This window comes from Staurois parvus, unplaced genomic scaffold (assembly GCF_062004578.1).
Source record: "Staurois parvus isolate SC_StPar_1 unplaced genomic scaffold, SC_StPar_1.0 ptg001428l, whole genome shotgun sequence".
NCBI lineage: Eukaryota > Metazoa > Chordata > Amphibia > Anura > Ranidae > Staurois > Staurois parvus.
In genome coordinates, this window is record NW_028319224.1 from 1,010,264 (window position 1) to 1,030,219 (window position 19,956).

General features: G+C 41.7%; 1 protein-coding gene across 1 annotated transcript in view; it reads right to left on the minus strand.

Moving 5' to 3' along the window:
- Positions 1 to 7,801: 7,801 nt before the first annotated feature.
- LCOR (ligand dependent nuclear receptor corepressor) overlaps positions 7,802 to 19,956 on the minus strand; it is a 134,981-nt gene continuing 122,826 nt past the window's right edge. The window contains exon 4 of the mRNA XM_089662086.1: positions 7,802 to 12,231. Within this exon, the coding sequence (XP_089518212.1) occupies positions 7,842 to 12,231 (4,390 nt within the window). The 3' untranslated portion in view covers positions 7,802 to 7,841. The remainder of the gene's footprint in view (positions 12,232 to 19,956) is intronic.

Genomic DNA, 19,956 nt, shown 5'->3' on the forward strand with positions numbered 1-19,956 from the left:
ATCAATGCCGAGGATCAATGAATTAAGCGTGAAATAGAAAAGAAGCGATAACCAATTAATAAAATATACCCTTTAAAATCCACGGACGTTTTTTTTTTGTGCACAAAACCCTAAACCCTGTCGTTCAGCACCATTCTGGTTTCAACAGGACGGGTCCGACGTGAAAACGCAGGAAGAACAACTTCATACAAAAAGACATACGGCAGATTTCCTAACACCTTTTCTTGAGATTTACGTATTTTGGAATGTTTTTCAAGAATTTATTTCAACAGACCTGAAAAAAAATTTCATTAAAACTGGAAAACAATTTATCCAAAAATTAAGCTTTCTATTTTTTTAAAAAAAACCCTCAGTGCAAACGTTATCCGCAAAAGGATTGCAGATTAGGTATCACATTACGTCAATGTGCGTCTGTTCCAACTCCCCGCTAATGATTTATAAACCGAACAGTACAAAATTCCCCGCTGGCTAAAAAAAGGACATTAAATTTCAGTAGAATGTTTTTGAATTTCCAATTATACCTCAGTTAGCAAAAGAATTGACATTATTGCAATAATTACATAAGTCTTATAAAGTTGTAATAAAAAAAAAACCCAAACAAAACAAAACAAAAAAAAAAAGTAAAATCATAAACCACCTTTCCTGATGCGACGCAGGCGATTAAAATCTGTGCTAACGATTTATAAACTGAACAGTATAAAATTCCCCACTGGCTATAAAAGGACATTCAATTTCAGTAGAATTTTTTTGGATTTCAAATGTGCGCTAATGATTTATAAACCGAAGAGTACAAAATTCCCCACTGGCTAAAAAAAAGGACATTAAATTTCAGTAGAATTTTTTTGGATTTCCAATTATACCTCAGTTATCTAAAAAGTAGACATTATTGTAATAATTACATAAGTTTTATAAAGTTGTAATAAAAAAAAAACCCAAACAAAACAAAACAAAAAAAGGAAAATCATAAACCACCTTTCCTGATGCGACGCAGGCGATTAAAATGTGAGCCTTTTAAAAAGTTCCAAAAAAGTCTTATCTATACAAAGTTAATACTTACACACAAAGAGTTTAATTTCAGCAGAATTTTTTGGGATTTCCAATTATACCTCAGTTAGCTAAAAAGTTGACATTATTGCAATAATTACATAAGTTTTATAAAGTTGTAATAAAAAAAAACAAAAAAACGGAAAATTATAAACCACCTTTCCTGATGCGAGATTGAAATGTGCGCTAATGATTTATAAATCGAACAGTACAAAATTGCCCGCTGGCTAAAAAAGGCCATTAAATTTCAGTAGAATTTTTTTGGATTTCCAATTATACCTCAGTTAGCTAAAAAGTAGACATTATTGCAAAAATTACATTACAAGTTGTAATAAAAAGAAAAAACCCAAACAAAACAAAACATAAAAACAAAAGAAAAAGGAAAATCATAAACCACCTTTCCTGATGCGACGCAGGCGATTAAAATGTGCGCTAATGATTTATAAACCGAACAGTACAAAATTCCCCACTGGCTAAAAAAAGACATTAAATTTCAGTAGAATTTTTTTGGATTTCCAATTATACCTCAGTTAGCTAAAAAGTTGACATTATTGCAATAATTACATAAGTTTTATAAAGTTGTAATAAAAAAAAAAAAAAAAGGAAAATTATAAACCACCTTTCCTGATGCGAGATTGAAATGTGCGCTAATGATTTACAAATCGAACAGTACAAAATTGCCCGCTGGCTAAAAAAGGCCATTAAATTTCAGTAGAATTTTTTTGGATTTCCAATTATACCTCAGTTAGCTAAAAAGTAGACATTATTGTAATAATTACATAAGTTTTATAAAGTTGTAATAAAAAAAAAACCCAAACAAAACAAAAAAAAAGGGAAAATCATAAACCACCTTTCCTGATGCGACGCAGGTGATTAAAATGTGCGCTAATGATTTATAAATCGAACAGTACAAAATTCCCCGCTGGCTAAAAAAAGACATTACATTTCAGTAGAATGTTTTTGAATTTCCAATTATACCTCAGTTAGCTAAAAAGTTGACATTATTGCAAAAATTACATAAGTTTTATAAAGTTGTAATTAAAAAAAAACCCCAAACAAAACAAAACATAAAAACAAAAGAAAAAGGAAAATCATAAACCACCTTTCCTGATGCGACGCAGGCGATTAAAATGTGCGCTAATGATTTATAAACCGAAGAGTACAAAATTCCCCGCTGGCTAAAAAAAGACATTAAATTTCAGTAGAATTTTTTTGGATTTCCAATTATACCTCAGTTAGCTAAAAAGTTGACATTATTGCAATAATTACATAAGTTTTATAAAGTTGTAATAAAAAAAAAAAAAAAGGAAAATTATAAACCACCTTTCCTGATGCGAGATTGAAATGTGCGCTAATGATTTATAAACCGAAGAGTACAAAATTGCCCGCTGGCTAAAAAAGGCCATTCAATTTCAGTAGAATTTTTTTGGATTTCCAATTATACCTCAGTTAGCTAAAAAGTAGACATTATTGTAATAATTACATAAGTTTTATAAAGTTGTAATAAAAAAAAAACCCAAACAAAACAAAAAAAAAGGGAAAATCATAAACCACCTTTCCTGATGCGACGCAGGTGATTAAAATGTGCGCTAATGATTTATAAATCGAACAGTACAAAATTCCCCGCTGGCTAAAAAAAGACATTACATTTCAGTAGAATGTTTTTGAATTTCCAATTATACCTCAGTTAGCTAAAAAGTTGACATTATTGCAAAAATTACATAAGTTTTATAAAGTTGTAATTAAAAAAAAACCCCAAACAAAACAAAACATAAAAAAAAAAAAAAAAAGGAAAATCATAAACCACCTTTCCTGATGCGACGCAGGCGATTAAAATGTGCGCTAATGATTTATAAACCGAACAGTACAAAATTCCCCAATGGCTAAAAAAAGACATTAAATTTCAGTAGAATTTTTTTGGATTTCCAATTATACCTCAGTTAGCTAAAAAGTTGACATTATTGCAATAATTACATAAGTTTTATAAAGTTGTAATAAAAAAAAAAAAAAAAGAAAAAGAAAGGAAAATTATAAACCACCTTTCCTGATGCGAGATTAAAATGTGTGCTAATGATTTATAAATCGAACAGTACAAAATTCCCCAATGGCTAAAAAAAGGCCATTCAATTTCAGTAGAATTTTTTTGGATTTCCAATTATACCTCAGTTAGCTAAAAAGTAGACATTATTGCAAAAATTACATAAGTCTTATAAAGTTGTAATAAAAAGAAAAAACCCAAACAAAACAAAACATAAAAACAAAAGAAAAAGGAAAATCATAAACCACCTTTCCTGATGCGACGCAGGCGATTAAAATGTGCGCTAATGATTTATAAACCGAACAGTACAAAATTGCCCGCTGGCTAAAAAAAGACATTAAATTTCAGTAGAATTTTTTTGGATTTCCAATTATACCTCAGTTAGCTAAAAAGTTGACATTATTGCAAAAATTACATAAGTTTTATAAAGTTGTAATAAAAAAAAAAAAAAAAGGAAAATTATAAACCACCTTTCCTGATGCGAGATTAAAATGTGTGCTAATGATTTATAAACCGAACAGTACAAAATTCCCCACTGGCTAAAAAAAGACATTAAATTTCAGTAGAAATTTTTTGGATTTCCAATTATACCTCAGTTATCTAAAAAGTTGACATTACTGCAATTACATAAGTTTTATAAAGTTGTAATAAAAAAAAAACCCAAACAAAACAAAACAAAAAAAGGAAAATCATAAACCACCTTTCCTGATGCGACGCAGGCGATTAAAATGTGAGCCTTTTAAAAAGTTCCAAAAAAGTCTTATCTATACAAAGTTAATACTTACACACAAAGAGTTTAATTTCAGCAGAATTTTTTGGGATTTCCAATTATACCTCAGTTATCTAAAAAGTTGACATTATTGCAATAATTACATAAGTTTTATAAAGTTGTAATAAAAAAAAACAAGAAAACGGAAAATTATAAACCACCTTTCCTGATGCGAGATTGAAATGTGCGCTAATGATTTATAAATCGAACAGTACAAAATTGCCCGCTGGCTAAAAAAGGCCATTAAATTTCAGTAGAATTTTTTTGGATTTCCAATTATACCTCAGTTAGCTAAAAAGTTGACATTATTGCAATAATTACATAAGTCTTATAAAGTTGTAATAAAAAGAAAAAACCCAAACAAAACAAAACATAAAAACAAAAGAAAAAGGAAAATCATAAACCACCTTTCCTGATGCGACGCAGGCGATTAAAATGTGCGCTAATGATTTATAAACCGAACAGTACAAAATTCCCCACTGGCTAAAAAAAAGACATTAAATTTCAGTAGAATGTTTTTGAATTTCCAATTATACCTCAGTTAGCTAAAAAGTTGACATTATTGTAATAATTACATAAGTTTTATAAAGTTGTGATAAAAAAAAAAATCCAAACAAAAAAAAAAGGAAAATCATAAACCACCTTTCCTGATGCGACGCAGGCGATTCAAATGTGCGCCTTTTAAAAAAGTTCCACAAAAGTCTCACCTATACAAAGTTAATGCTCACACACACGAGTTTAATTTCAGCAGAATTTTTGGGGATTTCCAATTATACCTCAGTTATCTAAAAAGTTGACATTATTGCAGTAATTACATAAGTCTTATAAAGTTGTAATAAAAAAAAAAAAAAAAAAAAAAAAAAAGGAAAATCATAAACCACCTTTCCTGATGCGACGCAGGCGATTAAAATGTGCGCCTTTTAAAAAGTTCCACGAAAGTCTCACCTATACAAAGTTAATGCTCACACACAAGAGTCCATTTGTGCAAATTCCATGTTCAAATGAGTGCAAATTAGTTGTTATATAAATAGAATATTTGTGACCTAGATGCATATATGTTGAGGATTCATGACCTGACAAGACTGTTCTTTTTTTTTTTTTTTTAAAAATGCATTTCAGGAAAAATGGAAGATTAAAAAAAAAAAAAAAAAAAAAAAAAAAAAGCAATCACTTAAAGGACATTTATCATAAGAGACTAAAAAATGCAAATGCTGTGAAGTATTATTTTAGGATGCAATCCATTAATACAGTTTTTGTGTATCGCAGAAGTATTTTCTTTATTATTGTGGTGCCCTGCTACGTGGCATGAAGCTGCTAGGCCGGCCCTGGATTTTGGCATGCCGTGGGTGCAGGGTTGCAGTGGCTCTAAAGGCGATCTAGCAGTGTGCATGAGAGCAATGGCTCTCTCTGGTCCTTCCCTCCTCGTTGGATCAAACACATCAGCGAGAGCCATTGGCTGTCAATCACAGCCAGTGAGGAGGGAGCGGGGCTGAGGAGTGAGCACACAAGTGCCCCTATTAACAATATGCTATGGTGGGCGCTCGGTGGGGAAGGGGGCTGAGGAGCCAGGAAAGCCGGAGAGGGACCCCTTAATAGACTAGGTACAAGTACAGCAGCTATAATCCCATCAGAGCTGGGGTACAGAAAGACTGCCTAATACACATCAAACGTGGCCCTCCAGGCTCTCACAACCTCTCCTGCAGCTGCGGCACTCCCCTAGTCCGTCTTCACCTTGTCTAAGCAGTGGGCAGCAGAGAGGAGGGCAAAACTCCTCCTACAGACCCTGCGCCTCTGTGCAGCCACATAGAAGACAGCCACATAGGTGCTTGTCTCTGCCCCCCTCCCCCAGTCTCAGCAGTTGAGAGGAGGATAAAACTCCTACAGATCCTGCGCCTTTCCATGCAACCATACAGGTTTGTCTCTGCCCCCCCCCCCCCCAGTTTCAGCAGTTGATAGCAGAGAGGAGGCTAAAACTCCTCCTACAGATCCTGCGCCTCTCCGTGCAACCACATACAGGCTTGTCTCTGCCCCTGTCTCAGCAGCTGATAGCAGAGAGGAGGACAAAGCTCCTCCCACAGATCCTGCGCCTCTCCATGCAACCACATACAGGCTTGTCTCTGCTACCCCCACCCCCTAGTCTCAGCAGTTGATAGCAGAGAGGAGGATAAAACTCCTCCCACAGATCCTGCACCTCTCAACCACATACAGGCTTGTCTCTGCCCCCGTCTCAGCAGCTGATAGCAGAGAGGAGGATAAAACTCCTCCCACAGATCCTGAAACTCTCCATGCAACCACATACAGGCTTGTCTCTGCCCCCGTCTCAGCAGCTGATAGCAGAGAAGAGGATAAAACTCCTCCCACAGATCCTGCGCCTCTCAACCACATACAAGCTTGCCTCTGCCACCCCCTCCCCCCACAGTCTCCTCCTACAGATCTTGTGATATTTGTGTAGACGCCACCCCGAGTCTCTACCTCCCCTGAGCAGCTCTGATGAAGCTCTGGAGTTCAACACCCCTGGCCTAGAAGTTCAGCGCTCTGCAGGTCACATGACCAACAAAGCCTCCAACGGCATGCACAACGGGACACGTATGCAGTGGTGCATTTAGGTTTTGTGCTGTCCTAGGCAACACAAAAATCGGAGGCCCCCCCGGCAGAAAGAGAGCCTCACACCGACCAACACTAGACCCCCCCCCCCTCATGGAGAGAGCCTGACAGTGACCAACAACACCTCTGCCCCATCCCCCCACACCCACCCAAGAGAGCCTTCCACGAACACCCACCCCCCACGGCAACAGAAAGGCACTCACTTTCACAGCTCTTGATATCCCCAGGGATGTCAGTTGGGCTCTGCATGCACCATCAAGCAGCCTCTCTCAGATCCCACCATGTCCCCATGCCACGTATGTCTCTTCTTCCAAGGGGCAGTGCTGCCCCCCTAAAAAATGTCGCCCTAGGCAAATGCCTGGCCTGCCTTGTGGTAAGTACGCCTCTGCGTGTTTGTAAAAATAAGTTGGGGAAACCATAAGAAAGACCTGTGCAACCCAGGAGCAGCCTGACGGACGCAAAGAAGGAACCTAAAAATATAATAAATGAATTGCGCTGCAAACACAAAAACTGTACCAAGAATTTGCTTCCAGACTCGCCAACCTCTTCAGAACTTGGTCCGAACAGAACCTCGGTCCTCATGATCCACGTCCTAAAAACACAGCACAGCCATTGAACGAATAATAATGAAAGCCTGCAAAACGATGTACAAACCTGTGACTGCAACAACCAAAAGATACCGAGGTACCACCTCCGTTACTTCATGTTAATGACAGGACGGGCTCTACGGGGCCCCTTTTTTGCCTCATTTCGCAGCTACATACCGAAAAGGCTGCTTACACAAGTCCATTTCAGAACTGGAAGTATTCATAAAAAGAAAAAAAAAAAAAAAACAAGAAAACGGAAGCCCGTGATTTCTAACAAAATGAACTCAAATGTCTCCTATTAAATTCTAGCAATACAAACTTTTTTTTTTTTGCGGTTAAAAAAAAAAAAAAAAAGGGGCGAGGGAAAGCCGTTGGAATAAAAAGCAAACATAGGTGTGTGCCTGATTTCTGCTACAGTACAAGTGCTTGTGCATCAAGTATTAAAATGCAATGCTTATCACAATTATGTGTCTCCTAAATAAAAAGAAAAAAAAAAGATAAATAAGGCACTGTACTTTTTTTAACAACATTCACGGTTTTAAAAGAAAAAAAAAAATACACAATAATTTACTTTGAGCACCAAAGAAACCAAAAATAACAAATAAAAAACCCCAAAAAAACCCCAAGACTTTACACATCCCTTCCCTATATCCCAAGCTTCATGATTCCTACAACAGCATGGTTAACGGTAGGTTTGCTACAGTTTATAAAAAATAAAAAGTTCACAATTAATGCAAGTGACAACTGTACAACGAAAAACACAGGTAACCATTTTACTCTCTCGTTTGAATTCAAGTGATCATCTCCTGCTTTGCGTGGAAGAGTCAGTCCGTGACCTGCTTTTATTTTTCATTTCGAGAAGCTGAGTTTTTTTGGCCGTGACTGACCCGGTAGACAACTTCCTATGAGATTCCTTCATCCACGGTTGTGACGCCCTAGTGATTCTCTGTTCTGACAGGACTGGGGGAGCCGGTCGCAGTTTAGAGGATCTTGTCTGACACTTCGGAAGGACGACTTGTGTGGCGCTGGATTTTTTTTGCATAGCAGTTTTTGTTTTCCCTTTCTTTAATATGGCTGCCCTAGTCACTTGAACGGTCTCCTCTTGCTCTTTTGGAGCCTGGGATTTCGAAACGGCGTCCGCGCCTTCGAGTTTACGGTCTGTTTTTTTCGTTGGTAGTGCATTTTTAACGCTGCTGTGCCGATTTTGATCCAGCTCTTGTTTTGTTTCAATCTTTCTTCTTTTACTGGTCTGTACACCCGGATTTAACAACTGGTCATCTTTGGGACGTTTTCTAGCTTTCTGCTTTTCGTCGGTTACGACGGGTTTACAGTCGGGGGGATTTGCAGCAGTCTGTGAATTCAGTTTTGAAGGAAGAAGTCGCACGAGGTCTGCGTTGGCGCCTGAATTTTGCGCCGTGGACGCTTTGTGTTTTTTATTTAGCGGTGCAGATGGAGGATGTAACTTTTCTTGATCGTGGTTGTTTTTTCTGAGGATGTGGGCACTAGCAGGTTTACTTGCGTGAACTTTGGATCCTGAGCACCTGGAGTCGCTGGCTCCTTTCATGGAGACCTTCGAAGTCTCAAGTTGCTCTTTGCTGTCCACTTTACCGACGGCGTTTTGGGTTTCGGCGTTGTTACGGGCCGGGTGCACGGAAGCAAACTTCTTCAGATGTTTCTTCAAACGTTCGGCTTGCAGCATGACAGGATATGAACTTGGACCTGTGTTCTTCTGTGAAGGGGGAATCGGGAGTAGATGCTCTTCGGGGATACGGGTGTTTATTTTCTTCACAATCACTAAAGATTTAGTTTCCGTCGTTTCCAAAAACCAACTACAAATGTCGGATAATTTAAAAGAGTTCGTAAAAAGCATTTGCATTGGGGAGGATCTCTGAGCCTCCTCCACGGTTTTGGCTTTCCGCACCCTTTTCTTGGTCTTCCAGATATCTTTTAGTTTGTCCGCTTTGTTTTTCGACTTTGACCCAACGGTCGCATCTCTCTCCAGCGGAATCCAGTTATTGTGAACGGAGGAATATCGGTTATTAAGACTGGAGATACGTTGCTGGCTTTCTTCCTCGAAACACCAGTCTAAGAATTTCGGTCTAACCACTTCTTTAGCTTTCGAACTTTGTAAAGAAATGCCTTTGTTTGTAGACGCAGCAGATTTCTTACATTTTGAAGGCTTTTTCTCATCGTCTTCAGACAGGCGGTCCAATGATTTTTCTTTAGGCTCCGTCAATGGGTTTGATGCAACACATTTTGTTTTACTCCTGGTCCGAGCAAAGGAAAGCGAGGTCTGTGCCGGATCCTGCTGACTACATTTTTTTAATTTATGCGGACAATGATTTTGTAAAACGTCTCGACTTTCGTGACTTTCTTCACCTTCAACCTTTAAGCAATTCTCGCTTTTGGAACAAAAATGGACCTTTCTCTGCTCGGAGCCGATTTCAACATTTACGCTCACATTTTCTACCTTCTTTGAGGTAGAGGAATTATTATTTCTGAACATTCTTTGAGAGAGTAAAGTTTTTTCTTCAGCAAACTGATCGCTTAAAAACTCTACGAAGCAATTTTTACTTTCGAGACATTCTTCGAAATTTGAATTCGTCTTTGTTAACAGCCCATCCTGTGCAGCACATTCGTTACTGAACTCCACAGACCTATGGGATGACGTAGGGCTTGAACATTGAGAGACCTGAATGTGGAGAGAAGAATTTTTGCTCGTGCATGCGTCGGTTTGGGTTTCCTGGCTTCTAAGACATCTGTCTGATGGGGTAGGAGGCTTTTTAAGCTTTCTTTTTGATGGCGTCAGAATGTTTTCATTGGTCATGTTGGTTTGATAAAGATTGTCCAACGTGTCTAGTCCGGCTACATTAGAATGTATTTCTCCATTTATCTCTTTGGTTCGTAAAGATTTTTCTAGGTTGCCATGATTTTCACATTCGAATGAAGTAACGGAATGACACTGTTGGACATCTTGTTTTGCGATGGACCTTTCCTTAAGCTGGAGGTCACTCGGCTCACAGATTTTAGCACACGTATGTATAAGATGGTGAACATCTTCCGCTGAGATCCTATCAACATAGTTTCTGGTTTTTGAGCATTTTTTTAATTCTGAAGGCTCTGCAGCTTCTACGTTTTTTAATTCTGGTTTCTCTGCAGGTTCCGCGTGGACAGAACATTTATCAGGGCATTGTTCTATGTAGCCTTTGAAAGAATCCTCTGTTTTCTTTGGACTTGTAATACTTGGACTGTCCTCAACAGTCTTCTCTGTAAAAGCTCCTCCCACATTTTCTACACGGTTTGAATTTTGTAGATTTTCCTGTAGAACACTACAAGTCGAATCTTCCAAAGATTTTTCTTTAATGCCATTTTCAACGGTGTCTGAACTTAAATGTGCCGGTGAAGTTTCAAGATCTTCAGACATCATTGCAGAACTCTCAAGAGTCTTAGAAGTATTTTGACTTGGGAAGCAATTGGAAGTAGTAGGTGCCACCCCACCATTTTCAATTTCATTTGAGCTAAAAGAAGGGGAAATTGTTGGGTTCTCTAAAGGAACATAATTTTGTTCAACAAGTAAATCATCAGACGCCACCTCTTTTGTGTTGTGCTCAGAAAGAACAGTCTCATCTTTTAAAGACGCAGTTAAGTCCACCTCTAGTGACGTAAGGATTGCATTTTTACCTTCGTTAGCAGAAACACTAGAGTAGGTGACTTCAGATGGAAGCTTTTCAAGGCAATCTCCATGTATATCGGTGACATTCATCGGAATATCCTCGACAGGTTTCTTTTGCAAAATTTCATTTGCAGGATGGGGTCCTGAGAAGGATGGATTTTCATTTCCATCATGTGCAAGAGAGTAGACCGCGAGCAAAGAGCCTGGCGCTGCATTTACGGACTGTTCCGCCATACTTGAAATTTCATTAGCGTCACAAGATTCTTTGCATATAGATGGCTCTGGGATTATATTATTTTGCAGTAGGGAGCTAACAGTACCTATGCTCACACATGTCTCTTCTGAATGTTCCAATGCTACGTGATCAGTAAGAGGTAGTGCCTCTGTATGAACGCCATCAGGAATAACTAATGCTTCAGCAAAATGTAACGAGCAATTCCCTTTGTCCTCCACTTTGGAGCTTCTGACCAAAGTACGAACAGTGGACAACTGACAGCATTCGTCATTGAAGAGATACCCCCTGGTGCTTTTCCTGGCTGTGCTTCGTGAACAAAGAATCGACTTTTGAAAGTGGTATTGCGTCGTAATTGGTTCACTAATGTAAACGACATCACACTGATTATCACAATCACTTTTTCTCAAGCTAGGGATATTTTTACATCTTTTAGCCGTTTTCGAATGCTTGATATTTTCATGGGACCTGATTTTATGTAAAGGAGCCACGGCGCTGTCGTTCACGGTCTGAAAAGTCTCGTAATGGCTTAAATGATTTCCGAGTTTCGCGACCGCCGCGGCTTGCACGGAATTTTGTTTTAATTTACAGTCGCCGTCTTTCTCCAGATTTGCCTGCCTGGGGCTAATGCACTGCGCGTTTTCCTTGTCCGCGCATTTAGGTAGGTTAATAAGAAATTCAGCTTCCTGAGCGCCGGCGACCGGAGTCAATTTTAGGTTACCGTGCGAGAAAACGCAGCAATCCGAAAAGTCGGTCTGTAGAGGTTCCGATTTTTTAGAGCACCCCATATCATCGGGCTGAAGCAGTTGAGCGTTTTCCTCGGCCGGCTTAACGTGCAAGATATGGTTTTTCGGAATATTTTCTTCTTGATGGGTTGTGGAGTGAGAATTTTTTTTGACCAACCCAATCTCCACGGGAGAATTCTCCTCGACGCCCAACTGAACTGGAGGTTTTACACTATCTAGGTTCTTTGCCGCTTCCTGGGGGCGGTTTTCCACGTCTGCACAAACGGTGGTCTCCGTGCTAGTTGGGTGTATACTCGTCTCCTTCGTACACCGGCCAGGGACACAATGGCTACCGCCGTCTTCTAGGTTAGAGGCCTTCACATCCAAAATCGAGGCACTTTGACTTTTGGAATTCACGGATGGCTCTTCAGTGCACAAACTATTTAACACAAATATAAACTGCTTCTGATGATGTGCACACAATTTAACCATGAACTTTTCCAGTGTTAAACTTGTGGAACTGCAGGGGTCTACAGCTTTTCCCTCTGTTTTCTGTGTGCTATGAAGGAACAAAAAAAAAAAGAAGAAAAATTAAAAAGTTAGAAAAAAAGCAATTACGTGCCGCTTACTTGTCAACACATTCCTAGCAAAATTCTTCTAAAGAAACATTGTGCTGCTTTAATACTCTACAAATGTTTATATAGAAGGAGTGCAAGGATTTACCCTGCAAGGCCTCAAGATAACTTAACCACTTCCAGTCCGGACACTTTCACCCCCTTCCAGTCCAGACACTTTCCCCCCTTCCAGTCCAGACACTTTCACCCCCTTCCAGTTCGGACACTTTCCCCCCTTCCAGTCCAGACGCTTTCCCCCCTTCCAGTCCAGACACTTTCCCCCCTTCCAGTTCGGACACTTTCCCCCCCTTCCAGTCCAGACACTTTCCCCCCTTCCAGTTCGGACACTTTCCCCCCCTTCCAGTCCGGACACTTTCCCCCCTTCCAGTCCGGACACTTTCCCCCACTTCCAGTCCGGACACTTTCTTCCTCTTCCAGTCCGGACACTTTCCCCCCCTTCCAGTCCGGACACTTTCCCCCCCTTCCAGTCCAGACACTTTACCCCCTTCCAGTCCGGACACTTTCACCCCCTTCCAGTCCAGACACTTTCACACCCTTCCAGTCCGGACACTTTCACCCCCTTCTAGTCCGGACACTTTTCCCCACTTCCAGTCCGGACACTTTCTTCCTCTTCCAGTCCGGACGCTTTCCCCCCCTTCCAGTCCGGACGCTTTCACCCCCTTCCAGTCCGGACGCTTTCACCCCCTTCCAGTCCGGACGCTTTCACCCCCTTCCAGTCCGGACGCTTTCCCCCCCTTCCAGTCCGGACGCTTTCCCCCCTTCCAGTCCGGACACTTTCACCCCCTTCCTGTCCAGGCCAATTTTCAGCTTTCAGCGCTATCACACTTTGAATGACAATTGCGCTGTCATGCGACACTCTACCCATGTGAATGTCTTAGCATTTTTTTGAGACAAATAAAGCTTTATTTTGGTGGTATGTATTCACCGCTGGGATTTTTAATTTTTTTTGCTATATAAATGAAAAAGTCTAAAAATTTAGAAAAAAGTGTTTTTCTTATACCATTTTGCAAATAAATAATATTTCATCATAAATCTCGGCCAAAATGTATTCAGTTATCTTTTTAGTAAAAAAACCCAAAAAACTCAAATGAGTTTATAACCAAAAATTATAATTTTTAAAACATTTTTTTTACATTTTTATTTTTTTAATATTATTTATGTTTTTTTTTTTTTACATACTGTCACCCTAGCAGTACAGTGTCACCATGGTGACACTGTACTACTTGTGGGGGGTGATGAAATTTTTTTATTTTTTTACACTGATTGCTTTTACACCCATAAAGGCTGTAAAAGCAATCATTTCTCCTTCTCTCTGGCTACATTCTTGCAGCCATTGAGAAATACTGAGTGAGCTGTGATTGCTCACAGCTTGTCACATGGTACAAGGCTGTTGTGAATGGCCCTGTACCATGTGATCTCTGTGATCATTCACAGATTTCACACGTAGTAATCAATGATGTCAGAAGTGACATCTTGCTTACTACTCTGCATGTGATCACTGATTGGCCAATCAGTGATCACATGATTGGGACCTCGCACAGAGGTCCCGTACGACGATCGGTGTTCCACTGTGTCCGGAGGACACAGCGGGTACCGGATCGCGGTGCTGCACGCTCCCAGGGAGCACGCACAGCTTGGTAATGCGGGTGCCGTTTAGGAACGGCAACCCGCCCCTGGAGTGCCACCATCCTGCCGTTTATGAACAGTGGCCGGACGGGAAGTGGTTAATAAAGGATCCTTGAACATTCCAGAATCAATTTTATTCTACGGCTAAACAAACGTGACAATCCCAAAGCCTGAACATCATTCTTTATTTATAAAGCAGAGAAATGAACCTCGGGGTATCTGTAAAATGGAGGCCAATACACACAGAGAACACTTATGACCAGCCTAATTAATGTACACTGACAGATTTGGAGGCCAACACCAAAGGACTTATTGTTGTGTAGCAATCGCGGGTATAATTGGTTGCACCATTTACAAAGTACGTAGGAAATAAACCTCCTATCGGGCCTGTTACGGTCCTTTAACCACTCTACAAATTTTTTGCAGACATTGAAAAACACCCAGGTTAAATAAAAAAAAAAAAAAAAAAAAAAAGAAAAATATGAATGAAACCGAACACCTACAGGCAAAAAAAACAAAAAACAAATATTAAACTACAAGCCCCTATTTCGAAGCAAATAGGCCGGCCATAGACTGAGCGATTTTCTTCATGGATTCCCCAATCAACACAGTCAGTTCTGATGGGGGAATGTAAAATCTGGCACAATGATTGCACCCAAGCTGATTGTCAGGGTCCTGTCCACGGCAGAGGTTCTGGAAGATCTGACAGTTCTGCCAGTACTCTGCATGGCCGCAGATGGACACCTCGGTCTCATTCGGGTGCCAGACGGCCTTTATAAGGAGGCTCATCACGTCCTCAAGTTGCTGGATGATCTCTAGCTCCCCGTGTCCTGTTCCTGGGTCCTGTGACTTGACCTGTGATCTCCTGTTACCGACTTGGCTTGCTCCTGGACCTGTCTACTCTGCCTAATGCAGGCCATAGATGGGTCAAAATTCAGATGATTTTAGCACCGATAATGGGTTAGTCGGGCCATTTTTCTGGATTTTGGCAGATTTTTTTGATCGGTAAAGTTGGAAAAAAATCGTCCAATTTTCGCGGCAATGATGGGCAAATCGGCCGATCTTTTTACCAATAAAAAATCTGCGCATGAGCCGTGACCTGCAAGAAGAAGATGAAAAAGAAGAAGAAAAATAAAAGGAAGAAGAAGGAAGAAGAAGAAGAAAGAATAAGAAGGAAGAAGAGAAAGAAGAAGGAAGAAGAAGAAGAAGAAGGAAGAAGAAGAGAAAAAAGAAGGAAGAAAGAAGAAGAAGAAGAAGAAGAAGAAAGAAGAAGGAAGAAGAAAGAAGAAGGAAGAAGAGAAAGAAGAAGGAAGAAGAGAAAGAAGAAGGAAGAAGAGAAAGAAGAAGGAAGAAGAAGAGAAAGAAGAAGGAAGAAGAAGAGAAAGAAGAAGGAAGAAGAAGAGAAAGAAGAAGAAGGAAGAAGAAGAGAAAGAAGAAGAAGGAAGAAGAAGAGAAAGAAGAAGAAGGAAGAAGAAGAGAAAAAAGAAGGAAGGAAGAAGAAGAGAAAAAAGAAGGAAGGAAGAAGAAGAAGAAAGAAGAAGGAAGAAGAAGAAGGAAGAAAGAAGAAGGAAGAAGAAAGAAGAAAGAAGAAGAAAGAAGAAGAAGAAAGAAAGAAGAAGAAGAAGAAGAAAGAAAGAGAAGAAGAAAGAAAGAGAAGAAGGAAGAAAGAGAGAAGAAGAAGAAGTAGAAGAAGAAGAAGGAAGAAAGAAAGAGAGAAGAAGAAAGGAAGTAAGAGAGAAGAAGAAGAAGGAAGAAGAAGAAGAAGGAAGAAAGCAGTAAGAAGAAAAAGAAGGAAGAAAGAAGTAAGAAGAAAAAGAAGGAAGAAGAAGGAAGAAGAAGAAGAAGAAAGAAGGAAGAAAGAAGAGGGAAGAAAGAAGACGGAAGAAGGAAGAAAGAAGGAAGAAGAAGAACCGGCCTTAGACGGGACAAAAATCAGCCGATTTTTTTGTACCGTTGGTGGTAACGTCGGCCTATTGAAATCTGACTACGACTGCTCTGATTCCCACCTGGTACCTGACCTTGGCTTGAACCGACTACCCAGTAAACATCTCAGTCCCGGAAGGGCTTGCATACCACGTACAGGCGCCTCCTGTCTGCAGACCTATCTCCGTGCACCAGCTGTGCTTCTGGGTGGACCACCAACCAGCACTCCTACAGGCGACCTGTGCAGCTTTGGGCCAGACTCCCGCTGTCTCACTCTCAGGGGAGTCCGGAACTTACCTGCAAGGGAAGCCCTCTCTCCACTGGCCTCCATCACCAGGTACGTGATATTGATCGAACAACTTGGGTAAATTCAGCCTTCCCATGCATGGGTCAAATCAGCAGGAACCAGCCAAGATTCGAACCATCTATGGCTGGCTTTAGGATCCTTTCAAACGAGGCGGACTCCACTTACTGTCCGCTGATCCCCCGCTGAGCAGGGCAGGCGGATCACAAGTCCATGTCTGCTCCGCGAAACAGCCCACTCTGGTCTATGGGCATTTGGATGTAAACAGAGTGGCTGTCTGTTTACACCCAACTGCCCTCTGGTCCGATCAGAATGAGGGAAATGGATCCGCTTTAGTTTGTTTTTATCGGATTGGAGGTTGGTGGGTGTAAAGGGACACAACTCACTTTACATCCACCACTTCATAGAGAAGAATGGAGGGTCCGATTGGGTCCGCCAGAAAAATGGACAGGTGGACCCCATTGGAAAGCTTGTGTGAAAGGGGCTTAAGTGCTAAACCAGAATTTTGGATGTGGAGAGGTTTTGGTTGGCTAAATCCCACACTGGCTCTTTACACCTCAAGGGGATACCATTAGCAAGGTTTTACAGCCGACAGACTCCATGTAGGCAGGCAGAAGGAAGAACTTCTCCAGCAGAATCTGAGCTATGAAGTCCATAAAAGGAGCAACAGACTCCCCTGTAAAAACCACAACAGGAGAGCAAATCCTGGATATCTAGACCAGGGTTCATCAAACTTTCTAAACAAAGAGCCCGTTTAACATCCTTCAAACTTTAGAAGGGTGGACTGACACCCTCAGTAGAAAATGCCACCGACAGTAGAAAATGCCCCTACATCAGGCTTGGTGGTCAGTGGGAGTAAGAAAATTACATAGTACCTGTGATGAGTAGGAAGAGGAATAGTGCCTCATCATCTGTATAGGTGGGAGGTATAATGTCCAATCACTGGTGTCAGTAGAAGGAATAATGCCATATCTTTGGTGTCAGTGGGAGGAATAGTGTCCAATCATTGGTGTCAGTAGAAGGAAAAATGTCTCATCTTTGGTGTTAGTGGGAGGAATAGTGCCCCATCATTGGTGTCTGTAGAAGGAATAATGCCTTATCTTTGGTGTCAGTGGGAGGAATAGTGCCCCATCATTGGTGTCAGTGGGAGAAATAGTGTCCCATCATTGGTATTGGTGGGAGGAATAGTGCCCAATCATTGGTGTCAGTGGGAAGAATAGTGCCCAATCATTGGTGTCAGTAGAAGGAATAATGTCTCATCATTGGTGTCAGTGGGAGGAATAGTGCCCCATCATTGGTGTCAGTAGAAGGAATAATGTCTCATCATTGGTATCAGTGGGAGGAATAGTGTCCCATCATTGGTGTCAGTAGAAGGAATAATGTCTCATCATTGGTATCAGTGGGAGGAATAGTGCCCCATCATTGGTGTCAGTGGGATGAATAGTGCCCCATCATTGGTGTCAGTGGGAGGAATAGTGCCTCATCATTGGTGTCAGTGGAAAGAACAGTGCCTCATCGATGGTGTCAGGGGGAGTCTTAGTACCTAATCATCTGTGACAGTAGGAGGATTAGTGCCTCTCATCAGTGGGAGGAACGATCCCCCCAAGGACCAGATAAAGGCAAGCAAAGAGCCACATGCAGTGGGAGAAATGGCGCTCCATCACTGGTGTCAGTGGGAGGAATGGTGCCCAATTGTTGGTGTCAGTGGGAGGAATAATGCCTCATCATTGGTGTCAGTAGAAAGAACTGTGCCTCATTGATGGTGTTAGGGGGAGGCTTAGTACCTATTCATCTGTGTTAGTAGGAGGATTAGTGCCTCACATCAGTGGGAGGAAGGATCCCCCCAAGGACCAGATAAAGGCAAGCAAAGAGCCACATGCAGCCCGCAGACCACAGTTTGGAGACCACAGCCCTAGACCACTAAAGGAAACCTGTAATAAAGCATTACATAGGCAGTTATTGGCGCTATCCTTGTAATAACGCTGCTACACATTACATATTACCACACGTGTTGGATTGACAATATTTCTTGACCCATTACTTACAGATACCTCTAAACTGAGGACTTTTAGTAATCTTCAGGTCCAAAACGTTTTAAACGTGTGCAAGAAAAAAAGTCACTTGGCAACGAAACGGTTAGAGACGTGGCAAAACCCCCCAGAAAACTGCCACCTGATCTGCCAGAAATTCACAAAACGCTTAACTTCCTTTTGTGAGCCGACAACACAAAATTCCAAGCCGTGTTGCCTGCCCTGCCTGGGTCTCCTTTGTAGACCACAGAACTGAGGACTGATGGAAGTGCCTCCCCTTGGCCAGATTTTCAGAACACCTTCCTGGTTCATTACTCCGCTTCCAAGGTGATCCTCCCCCTTTTCAGCATCTGCCCCTGCAGGAATCTTGCCTGGGCGATGACATCACAGTGAGAAATAAAATGTGGTTTCTTCCTACTTAACATATCAAAAGAAATACAAAAAGAATACTAGGCCATTCTACGGAGGGGAAGCAGGTGGTTTGAGGAGACAATTGGGTCATGACTGGTCATGTTTCTAAACAGATAAGTGGCCAAAGGGCAGCAGTTCTCCACCTTTTTTGAGACCACAGCCCGGGAAATTCTTCTGAAATCTTCCATTTCCAAATAAAGTTTCTACTCGCACAAGAGAAGCATGGGAATACAAAACGCGGAATGAAACCGTTGGAGGACTGGATAATGCTGGGGGCCATTGTTGAGGGAATGGAGATTCTGGAGTGGATTGAGGGAATCTGTAGTAGACTAGGTGGCCCTATGGCGGATGAGGTGGAATTGTGGATTGGAGGACACCGTTGGACCACACTTATGCTAATCAGACAACATTTTCCCAGAAACTGTATACGCCATCGTCCTTTGATACTGGACCTCGCGACTCGGCAAATAAATTGGCAACTTCAATCACAGAGGCACCAGCTAAGCGACACCAACAACTTGCCCTCATTGAAGCTCAGACAAGACTCCGTATTACTAGCAGCGCACACCACGAATGTGGAAAGTGAGGCTTCCCACCTGTTAGCTAGGTGTCTCATCACACAGCGGAAGCATAAGAATGTGACATCAACGCCTGCTTTCACAGGGAAACGTTGTCACTTTCACACCTGCAAATCATGGAGTGTTTCCATTTTTTTTTGTGTCTAACCCCCTGTATGTGTACAGCCAATGGGAAGGTGTTAAAGGAAACCTACCCTGAGGTAACTACAGAGATGTCCCATCCTACTGAAACTTCTTGTTTGGGTTCCAACACTTCTAGGGCCACAGAACCCAAACAAGCCCATGTATCCATGTACAGCAGACATTTTTAAACCTTCTGACAGGCTTTAACCACTTCCAGTCCGGACACTTGCACCCCTTCCAGTCCGGACGCTTTCCCCCCCTTCCAGTCCGGACGCTTTCCCCCCCTTCCAGTCCGGACACTTTCACCCCCTTCCAGTCCGCACACTTTCACCCCCTTCCAGTCCGGACACTTTCACCCCCTTCCAGTCCGGACACTTTCCCCCCCTTCCAGTCCGGACACTTTCCCCCCCTTCCAGTCCGGACACTTTCCCCCCCTTCCAGTCCGGACACTTTCACCCCCTTCCAGTCCGCACACTTTCACCCCCTTCCAGTCCGGACACTTTCACCCCCTTCCAGTCCGCACACTTTCACCCCCTTCCAGTCCGGACACTTTCACCCCCTTCCAGTCCGGACACTTTCCCCCCCTTCCAGTCCGGACACTTTCCCCCCCCTTCCAGTCCGGACACTTTCCCCCCTTCCAGTCCGGACACTTTC